The sequence below is a fragment of the Melitaea cinxia genome, chromosome 19, assembly GCF_905220565.1.
Source record: "Melitaea cinxia chromosome 19, ilMelCinx1.1, whole genome shotgun sequence".
Taxonomy (NCBI): Eukaryota; Metazoa; Arthropoda; class Insecta; order Lepidoptera; family Nymphalidae; genus Melitaea; species Melitaea cinxia.
In genome coordinates this window covers 241503-258924 of record NC_059412.1, presented here as the reverse complement: position 1 = coordinate 258924, position 17422 = coordinate 241503, and the positions used below count along the sequence as shown (strand labels likewise).

Below are 17422 nucleotides of genomic sequence, written 5' to 3'. Positions count from 1 at the left end.
CTACCGCACGCCGGCCGTGCCCAGCCGCTGCAGCGCGGACGGCGCGCGCGGCCGCACTGCGCCCGACAGCCGCCTCTTCTCTGTGACTGGCTCCTTTTTGGACACCACCTCCGTGGCCTGAAATCATTCGGAGGACTCGGTATAGTTTATATTTATAACGCTTGGGAACTTAAGAATCGAATGGAAATTGAAGTCCATCTAGACACTGTAGAGAAATATCGACGCAAAATTTGTCACAAACATATATGGTAAGAGGCCATCCATAAATTACGTAACACGTTAAAAGTAATAAAACACATGTAAGTATTAAAACGTGATATTCTAAGCTACCTATTAACGATTAACTTAAAATAATTAGTTTCTGAAGGTGAGGGAGTCTCATTAATGTGACAAGCTGTGACAAGGATCGAGGAAAAATGATGTAATTCATGTGACGCAATCTCTGGATGGCCGCTAGTCGTGTCGGGTGTGACGGGGTCCTCACCGGCGGGCGCGCCTTGAGCGCGGCGGGAGGCGCGGGGGCGGGCGCGGGGGCGGGCGGCACGTAGCGGCGCGCGGTGGGCGGCAGCGGCAGCGGGCGCAGGTCCAGCAGGTTGTCGGCGCGGCGCCGCGGCTCGCCCGCCAGCGCCGGCGCGCACGTGGGCCGGCGCGCGCCCGCCGCCGTGGGCCGCTCGGCCAGCGGCTCGGCGCCCGCGTGCTCGGGCAGCTCCCAGGCGTCGGCGTCGTCGTTGTAGCGCAGGCGCAGCACGGTGGAGCGGCCGGCCTCGGGCACGAAGCTGTCGGCCACGAGCAGGCGCCGCCGCAGCTCGGCGATGAGCGCCGCCTGCAGCGCCTCGTGCTCGCGCCGCTCCGCGTCGTGCGCCTCGCGCTGCTCCACCATCTCCTCGCGCAGGCACGCGTACTTCGACAGGCACTTCTTTAACCTGTTACACGATTTATTACAATAAAAGCCTCCGACGGCACCCTGTAGGAATTTCCCGTGTCGGGGGTCCGGAAACACACATACACGAGCACAAACGTCTAGAACGCGGCAAACAACGAATGAACGAGGATCGGACCGGCGTCCGCCAGCTCAACGTCCAATGCAATGTTCTATCACCGCTACGCCAACGCGTCGTCAAATAATTGTCATATATCTCTAAATTCGTTCCATTTCATTGAGGTAGGGCACAGCAAGATATCCTGCTCAAAATATGGAGCAGTCCGTCCGACGAAGTACCTCAACCTTGCAGAAGATCACAGCTAAGTAATACTCATCATCATCATTACAGCCTATACAGTCCACTGCTGGACATAGGTCTCCACAAGTCTACGCCAAAAACAACGTGAACCCGTGTGCTCCGCCCATAGTCACCACGCTGGGCAGGCGGGTTGGCGACCGCAGTACTGGCTTTGTCGCACCAAAGACGCTGCTGCCCGTCTTCGGCCTGTGTATTTCAAAGCCAGCAGGTGGATGGTTATCCCGCCATCGGTCGGCTTCTTAAGTTCCAAGGTGGTTGTAGAATCTTGTTATCCCTTAGTCGCCTCTTACGACACCCACGGGAAGAGAGGGGTAAGTAATACTGCTCTTTAGTAATTTTTTTGTGTTCCTGTGGTGAGTAAAGCGGCCAGAATTTCTGCGGAGAGTCGAGGGTAGGATTGACAATGCGCTTGTGATACTTTGGTGTTGCAGGCGTCTATAGACTAGTGTAACCGCTTACTATCACGTGGTCCGTACGCCTGTTTGCCAACCTAGTCGTATAGAACCAAAAATTTAGTAGTCTACAATACACCCAGGTACTCACCGTTGCGTTTTATGGTCTACCTCCTGCTGCAGCGTGGCGAAGGTATTGGTGACGATGGCGGTGGTCTCCTCCTCCAGGTCGATCTTCTGCTGCATTTCCACTTCGCGTTTCTTTCGCTCCGCAATCTCTAAGTTTCGCTGCTCGAGGATCATCTGTGTCTCATTAAGATTGTTGATGAGGTCCTTGCCGCCGCCACCCTGCACCAACCGCTCTTCAAGCGCTTTGATTTGGTTCTCTATTTCCTCAGTCTTCGTTTTTTCTTGTTCTATCGTCGATTCCGCCAGGATGTGCTCGCTTTCGAGACTGGCTGTCTCTTCTTCCGCTATTGAGAGAAAAAAAAATCAGAAGTTACTTAGTGCCTCAACAATATCCACACCTTCGACATAATTGTTCGCGGTGTGTATGAGCATTGGCTTTTGCAATTACTTAACCCGTAAGAAATATATTGTTTGTTAATGAATTAGTACCCATATAATTACGAACACTATTGGTATTAGAGGCCATTTTGCCCATTTCATCTTAAATCAAGTCAGAAAGTGAATAAAATGACGGAATTTTAATCGAGGTTCTAAAGAGTACCTAAGGTTTAACGCTCCATGGCAACAGCGGAGAAATTAATCACCAAAAGGGGGTACGAGTAATAGTTTTGGTCTTGGCGTTTTCCATGTAGTTGTTATTCGCCCTCTAATTGGAAAGGCATTTTAAACGTTTTTTTTTTTTGTTATTAATTTTTATGTTAGTATAGTGCTTTCTGTTGGTGTACCTTATGGCGAAATATTTTTAATTTATTTCCGTGCCTACAATTATAATCAGTAATACTAAGTATGCTCTGGACTCACGCTCATGTTTGGCTCGCGCGCGCGGCGGTCTCTTCCGGCGCTCGGCCGCGTGACGCCTCTCGATGAGCGCGCGCAGGCGCTCGATTTCTGCTTGATACTCTCTGAGCTTGGCGTCCTTCGGGTCTTCGTTACGCACCGGCTTGTTCTTGATCGCTGAAATGGCAATAGACAACGAGGTCGTTAGTATGTGACGGACACGATTCATTGATACACGACAGGTATTTGGCTATACAAATAAGTTTAGTAGGTAGGTAATTGAAAATCTGTTCGATATTTAAAAAGAGTTGAGGTCGAGATCGAGTGTGCTGTATACACCAGTTCTCAATTATTACAAAATTGAAGCCAAATGATAAATTCTGGTGCCACAGTATATACAATTTGTAAACTGGTGGGTTCTTTGTACGATTTAGATTAAGTATATGGACTACGATAGTAGACAAAATGTTAATACCCTTGGCCCGATGCGCGTACCGCAGCGTCGTGATGGTTTCGTCGTAGTTGTAGGAGGCGGGACCGATGTTCGCGATCATGATCGTCTTGCTGTTTCCACCCAGCGAGTCTTGGAGTATTCGTGTCAGCTTTGAGTCTCTGAAAATTTGTTATTCACTTACGTAGACAATAAAAAACAAATGCGTGTGATTAAATGATTCTTATCCTCTCGGCTACCACTAGGATGTAAATCCTGAGTCGGCGGCTTAAATAACGCACATTTAATGGACAATATTTCGTCTACGTTTTTCTATTAAGAAAATTGTTAAAATATGATATTATAAATAGAGTCAGATACACAGTCGCTATTTTTTTGCGACAATTGTCTCTCTGTGCTCGCTACTTTTTATTTTAAAAGGTGGTGGTTCTAGAATATCGCATAAGCAAGTACTCAATCAGTTAATGTCTCGCTAGTGGAGCAAGGAGCAGAAGGGCAGTCACCTGTAGGGCACGTGGGGGCTGTTCTCCGCCAGCGCGGAGATGACGTTCCCGAGCGAGGAGAGCGCCTGGTTGATGCGCGCCGCCTCGCGCAGGCGCTCGCCGCCCGCGCCCGTCTTGCGCTGCCGCTCGCTGCCCGCCAGGTCCACGAGGTTCAGCTTGCCCACGCTGCGAGCCAAATATGTTGCGCTTTTATATAACTAGCTCGGCAAACGCGTACGGCTCACCTGATGGTAAGCGATTCCCGAAGCCTATAGACGTCTGCAACACCAGAAGTATCGCAAACGCGTTGCCGACCCTATTCCCATTCCCCCCTAGGAGCTCTGGTCACCTTACTCACCAACAGGAACAAAACAAGTCGAATAGTATTATTTAGCTGTGATGTTCTGTAAGGTCGAGGTACTCGCCAGTCAGCCTGCTCCAGATTTTGAGCAGGAAATCTTGCTGTGCCCTACCTCAGATTTAGTCAGACCAAGATAATAGTGTCTTTTTGTGGAGAAATATTAAATTCGGCACAGAATATATTTAGCTTTATCGATAATAAAACAAACCTCTTTCTCGTTTTATGAAACAGTATAAAACTGTGCGCCGAAAGTGAGCCGTGCCAGCTCCAACGGATGAAGCGAATCATTTTATACTTTTAGGTAAGCTTACAAAAATACCGCCAGGTGTAACAAAAGCCAGGTTCCGGTGTACCAGGAGACATTTGTTTCTATTTTCATTAATGTACTAAATATGGATACTGTGAGGTACTCTAGGTATTCATCGGATCGCCTCATGTATTTTAAGTACTTTTAATGATCGAGGTGCTCAGAGGTTTATCTTAGGGCACTTAATATTATGCAACTATCGAAACACTTTGTGAATCCGTATACTGTAGTTACATTTTCAGAAAAGTTCATATATTTTTACTTACAGCAAATAAAAATGTCTTATATTTATTTTAATAAACCTAATTCTCATACTCTAGTCATTCATCATCGAATACGTGTTTTATGCACGTTAAATCAGATCTCCCTAACATCCTACAGCATCGGAAGTGCACGTCGAGGCCGAGGCCTGAGAACTCTCCGATATTAGTATTTCCGATCGCACAACTAACAATATCAAAACCAATTTAAGTTCTATATGATTTTTTTTCAGAACTAAAACAATTTTCTATAAGTGGGGCTACCGCCCGTAATAGATTATTTCGTTTCCTACGATACCATTGTCACTACAACACAATTATTATAGGTACCTACAGGGCCTTGATTCTCTATGAAAACACGTGACGTAATAACGAGGTCTGCCGGTTGTAACGTTTTTTAAAGACCGGTAAACAAAAAGAAAAAAAATGTTCGTGGTAATCTCGGGGTCTTTAAAACCTATTTGAATTTTTTTAGTAAAAATTCTGTTTTTAGTTATAAGTTTGACTAACAAGTAGCTGTAGTACTTTCGAATGCAAATTAGAAGTATGAACATTCAACGCAGATGAAGTGTAAATATTAAATTATATTCATATGGATCATCCATTTATATTTTTTTAGTGATTAATCTCTGAAACTCCTTGCTCTCCTATAGATTACTCAATAAGGAAAAGTGTACGTACCTAACTACCATTCCTACTGAACAGACACTAAACCTAAACCACCCTAAGACTTTGGTGCCTAATAGTCCTTGTATTTTATTGCAAAATAGATTTTTCCAACTTAGGTATTTTTAATCAAAACTAGTTTGAATCGATATTTTTGTAACCATTTTCCTCATATCAGTAGAAAACTTATAGGTACTATGTACGATTTTATTTTTGTGTTACCCACACATTAGGGATTCTAAACATTTTTGAAAATCATATCAAAAAGGAAGGAGCTGGAGCGGTCAATTTTTGATATGATATTCAAAAATGTTATAGGTACTAATTTTAAACGTAACGCAATAATGCAATTTGGGACAGCTGTTATTGCTTTACTGATGAGAGATAGTTATTGCAAATAATTGTAATGTTAACAAACTTAGTTAACAAATATACGGCGTTCTGCTCCGAATGCCGCGGGGAGCGAGGTGCGTAAGTACCCGCTCACATAATAACGCACATCTATGTGCGTATTACGATAAATAACCTTATTTTATTACGAGGTAAATGTTTTTTATTACCTTAAAATAATAATAAAAATTAGGAAGTAATTTAAAAAGAAACAATAAATTAAGACTTATCACTTTTTCTTCTATTAAGTACAATGTATTACGATATATTATAACGTAATAATAATTAGCTACTTGCGTTACTTTAATAATACTGTTAACTTTTTTTAAAAATAAATTAATGGTTTTAATTTTTTACGTTTTCAATTGTAAGTATGCTTAGGTACTCTCCTCCCTCTGCCTACTGTGAAATATACTAACAATGCGTCAGAGCAACGCGGTAGTATTGTAATCAAAAGAAAAACGTCAAAAGATTATAATTGTAAATATCGTTAACCTCAAAACGATAATGTTTCCTAAGGATCGATGACGTCCTGAAGTCATTGTGTCGTATGAGTGATCACAGCGAAGAACGACCGCGTCACACTCGTCACGTATTGATCGAATATTATTTAATAATTGAGCGACATCACTCAGTGCCCTTGTACGGTTGCTGTACAACGGTTGTCGTTGTCATTTAAAATGTATTTACTGTAGACATTACTGTCATTGGCTTTGTATGTATGAGCTTGTAATCAAAACATTCATGAAATTTATACAAGCTTCTTTTTAGGTAATATATAGGATCTACATTCCGAATCTGTGGTAGCTTTATTTCTACAAATATAATAATTTATTATTATAGTTTTAATTTGTAAAATGACGATTCGAAAGTGCTCTTGGAGCCTATTTGAATAAAGCTGTTTTTGATTTTGGGTTATTTTACTTTATCGCGACTGATAGCAGTTTGATTATCTAAATTGTAGACATTGAATTCGTTGTCCGCGTCCTCGTTAAGTTTGCATTCCATTCAAACTACGCGACAGATTTTCAATGTATTAAAAAAATGGCGAGTAAAGGTGCAATGCCAAAATGTTGGTCTCTAGTCTTCGGTTTTCGAAACATTCTTTTTTAGAAAAGAGTATCTTTTAAGAAATTAAACCGATATCGATTATGTAATATAATCGATTTTAGGGTGGCGCATAGTGGAGTTACTAATTTGTAATTATTAAATTAACGCCTCACACTCAACGGCCGCCACTAAGATAAACTCCTGTCGGGGATCCGGAAACACATACAATACACTTCAACAAACTTCGGTATGACTAATACAAATTTTTTCCATGTGCGGGAGTCAAACCCGCAACCGCAAGCGCATCAGCCGCAAAACGAATATTAACATACTTAATTTCAGAGAATTAAACGTCTCTACAAAGTGTTAAACAAAGTTCGACGAGACTTTTGTCAACGTTTCTTAAGGCATTAGTTTTGCTAAGCGATACAACTAGAACAATAAAAAAGGTAATATATATGTTACTTTACGTAACAAACAAAGCAGATTGCTTCATAGAATCAGTGATTCAGTATTAGTGAATGAAAATAATATGAATAATCATATACACACCAAGGCATAGTAATTAAATCTACTATACTGAAATATTTTGCATGTAACAAACAAATGACATGTATAAAACTCTTCATTTTAACAATCAATTCCGAATAATTGTGTTTACAGACAAACGAAAAAAAAAACCGATTTCAATTACATCGACAAGTAATACAACGTAGATCGACGAAAAAATAGTCAAGTAACTACGCGTTATCAAAGATTACTCAAAAAGTAGTTATCAGATCTCGATAAAATTTAAATGTGACCACATAATGAACATCAGCTTTTCATTAAATTAAAAATTATCAAAATCGAAACACCTAGTAAAAAGTTATTGCGGATTTTGGAGAGTTTCCCTCGATTTCTCTGGGATCCCATCATCAGATCCTGGTTTCCTTATCATGGTACTAAACTAGAGATATCCCCTTTCTAACAAAAAAAGAATTATCCAAATCGGTACATCCAGTAGAAAGTTATGCGGTATAATACAACGTAGGTCGACGAAAAAAGCGTCAAGTAAAAACGCATTATTAGATATAACTCGAAAAGTAGTTGTTAGATCTCAAATAAATTTAAATGGGACCAATTGGCACACACCACCTTTCGATTACAACAAAATTTGTCGAAATCGCTCTACCCGATCAAAAGTTCTGATGTAACATACATAAAAAAAAATAAAAAAATAAGTACAGTCGAATTGAGAACCTCCTCCTTTTTTGGAAGTCGGTTAATAAAACGTCCGCAAATATTGGTTCACTGCGCGATCTACCACAACAGTTTACAAAAGTCACGTCGACATATTCGCTGTTTTTTTAACCCATATCCAAAAAAGGAGGAGGTTTTCAATTCGATTGTATTTTTTAAGTTTGGCTTTTTTATACTTTGTTTTTTGAAATTTTGACTGGGTGATTTCGATGATTTCTTTAATATGTAAAGGTATTTTGCATTCCCATTTAAACTCGATAGAGATCTAATGACTACATTTGGAGTAATCCTTGATAACGGCTCGACTATTTTTTCTTAGGTTTTGTTTTGTTAACGTTACGTACTTGCGTTGTAATATTTAAGTCGATTTTTTGTCGTTTGCGAGCAAACAATTATATTTATTTCTTATAGTGACAAAATTAACTAAGACGCCGTTCAAAATGACCTCATGACTTGATTAAACGAAGTTAAAAAAAATGACAAATGAGAATCGTACTCCCACACAAAGAGTTTCGTACCAACTTATTATAAGTATGTATTTAACAAAGCATATTTTGTAACATTGAGCCTTGACAGCGTTTTTGTACATATATTGAGGACTCCTGTTTTTAAATTTATTTTTATGGTTTGTTATCATAGCGGCAATAATAGAACATCTGCGAAATTATCAAATGTACACAATTGTCAATAGCGGAGCTTTAAGTAAATAGAGTTTACACTTATTGAATAGGTACTCTTTAATAATACTTAGTTTACAGAATGTTAAGGTTTTATTTATTTATTCTTAATGTACACCGAAATACAGACACATATAAAGAAAGATACAAGATGTACAAAGGCGATCTTATCGCTAAATAGCGATTTCTTCCAGATAACCTTTGGGTACTGGACACGATACAGTAGCAGCGGTTAGGTGTGCACAAATTAAGGAGGAAAAATCAATAATAAATTGACAAAAACAAGATTTTATTATTTTAAAAGAGCGCAGGTGTTCTTTAGACTAAAGAAATGACCATATATTTTATTAACAGTTTCAGTGTGTTTTGAATTACAGCGCAGGTCGCTTTATAAACCACCCATTGATAACGTTAAATCTTTAGCCATTGACGTCAAGATGTCGTTCGGAACACCTGCTGTCAATAGCCGTAGCATGTTGTGGATTTGTCCTCTCGACGTCTTACTAACTTACGCAAATATGCATAAATTTATAAACAAATCATTGTTTAACTTTGCGCCACGCGTTTGTTTAACGCTTCGACAACTCTCGGTAAACAATATTTATGAAGTTTCGATTTTATTTACAAGGCTTAACAAATCGAACATTACTGCAAATAGTAGGAATAAGTACTTCAGTACCCCGACTCTTGAGGATTTTAAACAAAAGTTAAGGATTTGATAAACAAGACCTTGAACAAACTTGATAATTCACATAAACATTACAATTTTTTTATTGTTATACTATATCGATAAATACATTAATCTATGACATAAGTATGACATTGACGTATTTTTATTAACGTGTTAAATTCAAATGATGTCAATTCATTTTTTACAAAAATATAAGTGTTCTTATTTTTATTTTACTTTATTAATTTATTTTTTATAATATATATACTTCAAATATGATAACAATTTTACTAAAGCTAGCGATGAATTCATTTTAGGTGCGCCGTACTTGTCTTAAGTCTAAACACGGCTTTAATATTTATTTATTTATTTGATTCGATTCACAATTTGAAATATATATTATCTTATATATATTAGCTCTCTGTACGGGTTAGTACATTGATAGTAATGGCAGCAGTGTCGAAGCCGGGAAGTGTCAGTTATGTCGCGCGCAGTGGGTGCACTCCTACGCGCGCGGCTGACGGTCAACGGAGCTTCGTGAATGTCCCGCGCAATAATGAAAGAAGACTATCGTTTATCGGTCGAACGCTGTAGATGCGCCCTTGACTCTTAGCGAAGGCCAAATGCGTATCTGCCAAATTTAGATTTTTTAAAATATATTATAAATTTCTTTACTGATATTCCACATTTTCTAATTATTTTGCTATCAAGAGACAATTTTGGTAAGTTCGTGAGATTGAATTTGTAGAATTGATTATTTTGTTATATTTTCATAATTGGAAAATTATTTTGATTAAAGTTTTAAGCTTGAAGATTATGACGTAATGATTTAAAGTGAGGATCACTCTTTATTTTTATCACAAGACTTCAGCACTGTTTCGTATTTCGGTATTCTGATTCAACATTAGGACGTCTTCGTGTAAGAAAATAAATTAAATTTCCATAGAATTATACATTTTGCTACAATATGCTTAGGGGAAGAGCGGTCTTCACAATGAGGTGCAATTAATTTAAAATAACGTATTTTTTATACACTAGTAATATGTACGTACAAATTCCAAATGTCAGTTTCAAATTAATATTACAATACCTACTCATAAAAAACATCAAACACTACAATAGGCATGATGTTACAGAAAACGCGTGACTTGGTTATTCCAACAACATAATATTATTACTTTTTTGTAGATTGAAACACTTTTTCGCTGAGCCATTATTATAAATTTAGGGTTCCGTTTTGTGGCTCTTTACAATTTTATAGATCAAAAGAAATGATTTTCAAGTTAAGAATTTGGTAAATGAAAAAAGTAACAAAAGTAATTTCACTAAACGAAATTAATTACTGAATATGTTAAATGTATTAAGTAAACTAAATGAGATTAATTACTGATAAAAATAATTTAAAAAGTAATTCATCAAAAATATTTTTTAAATATCAGTCTATCGATCAATTCACCCAGTAACATTCCACGGCTGGGCATAGGCCTCTTTCTCTATGCAGTAGAAGGATATACTTATTAGAAATTAATCCAATAATTGATCATAAATACCTAGTCTGATGGAAAATAATACAAATAACAACATAAATATACCTATACGAAAAAAAATATCTCTGTGATAAAACCTAAAAACAAATTAAATTCTGTAAGTTAATTAATTAATTGTTCTTATCTGTTGACCTTTAGACAACTGAATTAGAGCTAAACGCGTAAGTACCTACGCGATAGCAGAAGCGGATCGTAATCAGGAGCTTACGGTAGTAAATAATAATAGTATCGCTACGTCAGAGAAGTATCGCAGGATTAGTTGATAAATATTTCGCGCTATAAATGTAGCTATAAATATTGATGAACGATCAATTGGCAGCTCTTGGTGATACACTTTTTTACACAACAAAAAGGCGAATAAAAGCAATGTTAAAGTCTTTTTAGTCAATCCAGAATGTTACAAACTTTCTTCGCTCGTATTTGTTTTGTTTGTACATCGTGAAGCGCCGGCCGCGCGTTGCGCTCCGCTCAGCGATGCATCGCAACAATGCCTTCTTAAATAATAGCTGGGCTTTATTTCATTTCTTTAGATTTTTTTTAATGTTACAATTATTAACACATGAAAACTTAAAAATATCAAATGCAAAAGTGATGAATTGTTTTGCAAATTGCAAGCAAAACGGTTCTAAGGTATTTAATTACTCAAGTAGTAATAAAATAAATTACAACAAAATTCTAGAAACATATTTCCTTCAAACAGACTGCGACTGAATAGTAAAAGGCTCAGTGAAAAACGTCAGCCTTCACGCTCGACCAACCTTCCTTATTGCGCCTGAAAAACCGCGCCGATGACTTTCCACGGCTATTGCTTGCGGCTTGCTGGCCCTCCGCAGACACAACACATCGCGACACGACACAACACATTGCAACACGACACAATACACCGTGACGCTACACAACACATCGCGACACACCACGACACAACCCGACACACGTGACACGATGACACATATCGGTGCTCTACACACGCTGCTCACACACAGGTGATTAAGTTAAATGCGTTTAAAGCCGCGCTAAGAACGTACATTTATAAGTAGAGCGACCTCGAGCCCTTTAATGAAATAAATGTAATTCCAAGAAGCAAGTGTTAAATTATTGACACAGATTTTTTTATCGAGTTTTCTTATTGCATGCTTTATTGCTATTCATTCAAGTGCATTTTTCACACATTATTTTTCATTACATTTATTTGCTAATATTGAATAAAAGAATCCCACGTATTTAAGGAGTAACCAAACGCTTTTTTTTGTTACTGGTGTGTGTCGTTGATAATATTTCAGAAGGCATAATATATTTTAGATTAAGATCCAAGTTTAGAAATAAGGTTTTAGATGAGCATAACATATCAGAGAAACTTTAATGTAGGTACCTAAAAAGCCAAACATTATTTAGGTCTCGATAACTCCATTTGTCGCTGTCGTCACTTGCGTGCTTAGTTAATTTATTAAACACATTTTCGTATTAAGTAAAATGTTCCAATAAAAAAAAAACAACTAAGAAAAAAAAACAGTACAAGCTAACATGTTAGAGGCTCACGCTATGGTTTCATACCTCGATTAAAAAATAATCAAACACTACAAGCAGTTCGTACTAAACCAAATAACGACCGAGTTTAACAGTGTAGCGTCGTTATCGTAATCATCTGTAATCGTTACCTTAAGGTCAGACCTAGGAAGGTTAACCTAGCTCCGTTTACCTATTTACTAACAAAAACTTTAGGAAGGTTTTGTCCTGTTGACCGAATTACTTAAGAGTTAAGATTACAAAATAATTAAACGCATATAGACTCTTTTGAATCTTCGTAAGTTTGTAATGATTATAGCTTGCTTCACTTGATTTTATTCAGCCTGTAACATCCATAAAGATCGCTAGCAGTTGCCTATAATTATGATAACAACCGGACCGGCAGCTTAATAGATTTTATCAATGCGCTGAAAATTTAAGGAATGAACTATTCGTTTAATTTGGTTCATTGAGAATCATGTTTCTACTAAAGCATCATCTTAGGTCAACAACGAAAATTGAGCATGTGAGTCAGTCATATTTGGATTACGTCAGGCGTGGGCTGAAACGGAGGTGACTATAAACGGTAAGTAATGGAGTTAAAAAGGGCGCAAGGGCAAGGACAGCTATAGAACAAACACATTCTTGACATATTGATCTCTATTTGTAATTTCTACCAATGAAGTTAGTAATATGAGATTTGTTTTCAGTGTAGACTTTATCATGCAATTCACTGACATTTACTGAAATCTTAATGTTACAATGTTGTATTAGCTTTTTTAATATCAAATAACAAAATTTATAATAGTATAAATTAGACTTTTTATTTAATATGTTTTCATTTATAATATATGTAATTATTTGTCTTTACTTTACCTATTCCAAAAATCATCGTCATCGAACCAGCTGCCCAACCAAGGATTCATAGCGACACGCGAAGCACAACAAAAAACACTCGACCGAGAGAGAAAAACGAGACAAACGCACTACGTCCTCGGAGTAATGTAGCGAAGCAGATACGTTCCGCGGGAGCGAAGGTCGCTACGATATTGGCGAGTCCCGAAGGCGCCGGTGCTGCGTCACCGCTAGAGATGAGAGCACGCCCACCGCCTCTTAACTTAACGAGTGTCGCAGACGATGCCACTTCATATGTTAATAAATCCATTATAAAATTAGTTTTAACAAAGGAGTCATAGTTGCCGAAATTGTTGCAGTTTTAAAACAAAATTGAGGTTAGAAATAAATCGTTAGATGCAGGAGCGAGATACACAATCAATTGCGCGAGCATAGATTTCGGGTAAAGGTCGCAGATAGTCGACTTGACCTAATAATCGCAAATGTATTTGGGGTGTGTCACCTTCTGCAATTGTCGATGGAACTACTACACTTTAGCTTGGTACTAAAAGAATGTATATCGAAATTCATTAACTACGAGTATACTGCTATTATTATATACTTTTTATTGCACTTAAGAACAGAATATACAGAAAATTACATATATAGTTGATGGCAAAGGTGGACTTATCCCTAGAAGAGATCTCTTCCAGTCAACCAATGGTCATGAGAGAGAGTGTCATATAGCGGGGGACATTAATCTTATTTATTATTTACAACTAAATAAATAGTAGTAAAATAGTAGACGCCGCGTTGGCGCAACGGTTACAGCCATGGATTGTACCTGTTGCGCTGGCGGTTGCGGGTTCGATCCCCGCACACGACAAACATTTGTATTGGCCATACAGGTGTTTGCCGTGGTCTGGGTGTTTGTGCAATCCTTGTGGGTCTCCCCACTGTGCCTCGGAGAGCACGTTAAGCCGTCGGTCCCGGTTATTATCATGTACACCCGATAGCGAGGCGTAGGGAATATATCCGCCAACCCGCATTGGAGCAGCGTGATGGATTAAGCTCTGATCCTTCTCCTACATGGAGAAAGAGGCCTATGCCCTGTAGTGGGATATTACAGGATGAACCGAATATAAATAGTTATGAATAGTAGCAAACAAGAAGTAGAAGGATTGAATACTTCATTTCTTTACTCGACATTATTTGTTTCACTTGTTTAATAATGATTTAATAAGGGTTGCGTGTATTATAGTAAAAAGAAATTCAGTAACAAATTTGGCCGACAAACTAAAGTTTGAACAAGCACGAAATTATTATCTCAGTTCCAACTGCACGTGACGAACGAAACATTTAACACTGAAAATAAGTGTTATTCAAGTAACAATAGTCAGAGAGCGAAGTAACAAGTGTTTACTTATATTTATTTTCTTATTCAGTCACATAAGACAAAGCACCCATTACTAAGCCTGTTACTGTGAGCTCTGAGGTATTGACAGGAGATTACTGCAGCTGGCCCTCGGAGTGGACTCGAGACTTATTTGAATTATAAAAGACAGGAAACTGACTTCTGCACTTTCAACAAACGGACACATACATATGTATACATATAGACGTATTATATATGTAATATTGTATATGTTGTGATGTCAAAAACAAAATCGAAAACTACTTTATTCAAGAAGGCTTCAAAAGCATTTGTATCGTCATTTCACAAATTAGAATTATTTTCGTTTGTAATTAAATTAAATGGTTTAATAAATTAATAATATTAAATTAGAAACGCTTTATCGTTTGCCTTATCAAATACATTTCGTTATAAGTTACATGTATAATATATAAATTTATACTCGTCACGCTTGCTGTTGTTCACATTCCGAAGAATTGAAAAATGAGTAATCAATTCATATAAATATAGTAGACGCATCCGCGCTAAATGTAAACATTTTATACGAATTATTTTCCAAATTCACGAAACATTAGCATATAGCGTATTAGTACGGAAACATTAATAAAATTCATGTTTTTCAGTAATTGTCGCACTCGTGCTAATATCGCATTTGATACACAATAGTTTCCCCGACAACGTCGCTGTAACGTTTTCCTTAACAATATTTCTTCCGTTTGGTCAATAACGAATGAAAGGGGATCGTTTTGTTCGGTAGCAAAGTAATACCTATACACAAACTTATGGAACATAAAAATAAAGCTAACAATTGTTTTTAAACTAAATAGACGGAGACGTTTTTGTGGATGTCTTTTGTACTAAAGTACCTACCATATAAAAAAGGACATAGATAAATGTGTAGGTAATAATAGACCACGTCTATTCCCGCAAACCTGCATAAGAGCAGCAGAGTGCATTAAGCTCTGGTCATTCTCCTACATGGTGTAAGAAGCCTATGCCCAGTAGTGGGATGTTAAAGTCTGAAGCGTAAGCGTATAGACCACGTCTATCTAACATACATCGATTAATTATTTTAAATAATAACTATAAGAGAAGTTACAATTAGTATTAACAATCACATTTATATTATAAAATTATTGGTCTAAATATAATGTATGTGAGCTTGTATAGGATGCGACTTTGCCACCCTCTGTACAATGATAGGCTAAACAGAATTCCGCTCAATGGCAGGGCAAAGCGGCCCAATATCCACTACCGGCGAACTAATTGACGCGCAGAATGTTACTCACTCGACCGTTGCCCGAGCGACTCACTTTGTATAAATACGGCAAATTTGCTCGTTACTCATGTCGAATAATGAAAAAAATTCTTTGTCCTTTTACTAAAATAGGATATAAATAGGTGTCGACGGCGGAAATAATTAATTCAAGTTAGTTAGATGTTTACTTTTATCGATTATATCTATATGGGCACAATTATCGAGCTTTAACTTAATTCGTTAAATATTCAAATAAATATATATGTATGTCTTATGTAGGAAGAAAATATTCTTCTGCACGACCAAAGTTTGTAAATATTTCTAACTGTATAAAAGCAATAAAACCCATAATATTTATGGTTAGCTTGAACGTGTTTCTGTCAACATTTTCCAGTTCCATTTCTGAAATTTCTTTTGACTTAGCCGGCTATATTTTTGCTTATAATTTTGTGTGAACGTTGCTATAATAATACTGATAGTTTCCTACACTCTAGAAAGTGCAATGAAATTAAGTTAAGTAAGGTTAGTCCAATTCAGTAATGTTATAGATTAAACAAATTCTGATTCATTTTTCCCATTGTTTTAGTTCAGTGAATCGCGCAATCCATGATCCGTCTAGTTTACACAAATACGCAACATACAAACTCTTAATCATATATTAGGTGCTTGAGGTATAATGGTATCTTTAATTATTTTGATGTTTGCAATGGTCTCAGCGTTTGTGCTTGTGTATTGTGTGTGGAGGGATTCCTAGTGGGGGGGGGGGGTGAGTATGAGACAGTTATCTAATTATTTTATTAATGTGGTGGGAGCAGACAGGTGGTAGTGAGGGGCTCACCGGATGCGGTTGGTGGTGCGGTGCGCCGTCTCGACGGTGACGAGGAACACGGCGTGGCTGCGCGACGAGTGCTCGTTCATGTCGGTGCGGCCGGCGGCGCGGTTGCGGTTGCCGGCGCGCATCACGCGGACCATCTCCGCCGCGGACTTGCACACCACCGACGTCATCTCCGGGATGTAGAACCCGTTCAACTCCTGCGAGACGCTTATTACTTTAACAAATCTATCTCGGTTCAGCCTGTAATATCCTACTACTGGGCTAGGCCTCTTTCCCCATGTAAGAGAAGGATCAAAGCTTAATCTACCACGCTGCTCCAATGCGGGACATATATTCCTCACTATAAGTAACGATCGCTATCAGGTGTATAGGATAACAACCGGGATCGACAGTTTATCATGCTCTCGGAGGCACGTTGGGGAGACCCACAAGGACTAACAACCAGACCGGATATAAATATTTGTACAAACACAAATATCCACTCCGAGTGGCAATCGAACAGGCGACCGTCGGTGTTGAGGCGCCGGTCGTCAAAAAAATTCTCTCTACCTACCATAAATCTTAAATAAATTACGTTCACCCCATTAAGGTCCACCTAAGCAGACATGTCCTCAGTGCACTCGCACAGCAGGAAATATCCTGCTTGAAATCTGGAGCAGCCAGTCTGAGGTACCTCAACCTTACAAAGTATCACTGCATCACTAAGTAGCACTGCTTTCAGTGTTGTGTTCCTGTCGCGAGTAAGGTAGCCGAAGCTCCTGGGGAGGGTCGGGGTAAAGTTGAGTAATGTGCTCTGAATGCTTCTGGTGTTATGAAACTGAAACTAGCAGCTAGCAGCTAGCAGCCAAAATTAAATGACACTGAAACTAGAAGCCA

General features: G+C 38.3%; 1 protein-coding gene across 1 annotated transcript in view; it reads right to left on the bottom strand.

The window, feature by feature from the left end:
* Nucleotides 1-17422, bottom strand: part of LOC123663030 (kinesin-II 95 kDa subunit-like) — a 37456-nt gene continuing 20034 nt past the window's right edge. The window contains exons 7-13 of the mRNA XM_045597771.1: nucleotides 16550-16743; nucleotides 3554-3718; nucleotides 3075-3211; nucleotides 2624-2776; nucleotides 1785-2106; nucleotides 485-923; nucleotides 1-117 (exon numbers count right to left, since the gene is read on the bottom strand). Of these exons, the coding sequence (XP_045453727.1) occupies nucleotides 1-117; nucleotides 485-923; nucleotides 1785-2106; nucleotides 2624-2776; nucleotides 3075-3211; nucleotides 3554-3718; nucleotides 16550-16743 (1527 nt within the window). The remainder of the gene's footprint in view (nucleotides 118-484; nucleotides 924-1784; nucleotides 2107-2623; nucleotides 2777-3074; nucleotides 3212-3553; nucleotides 3719-16549; nucleotides 16744-17422) is intronic.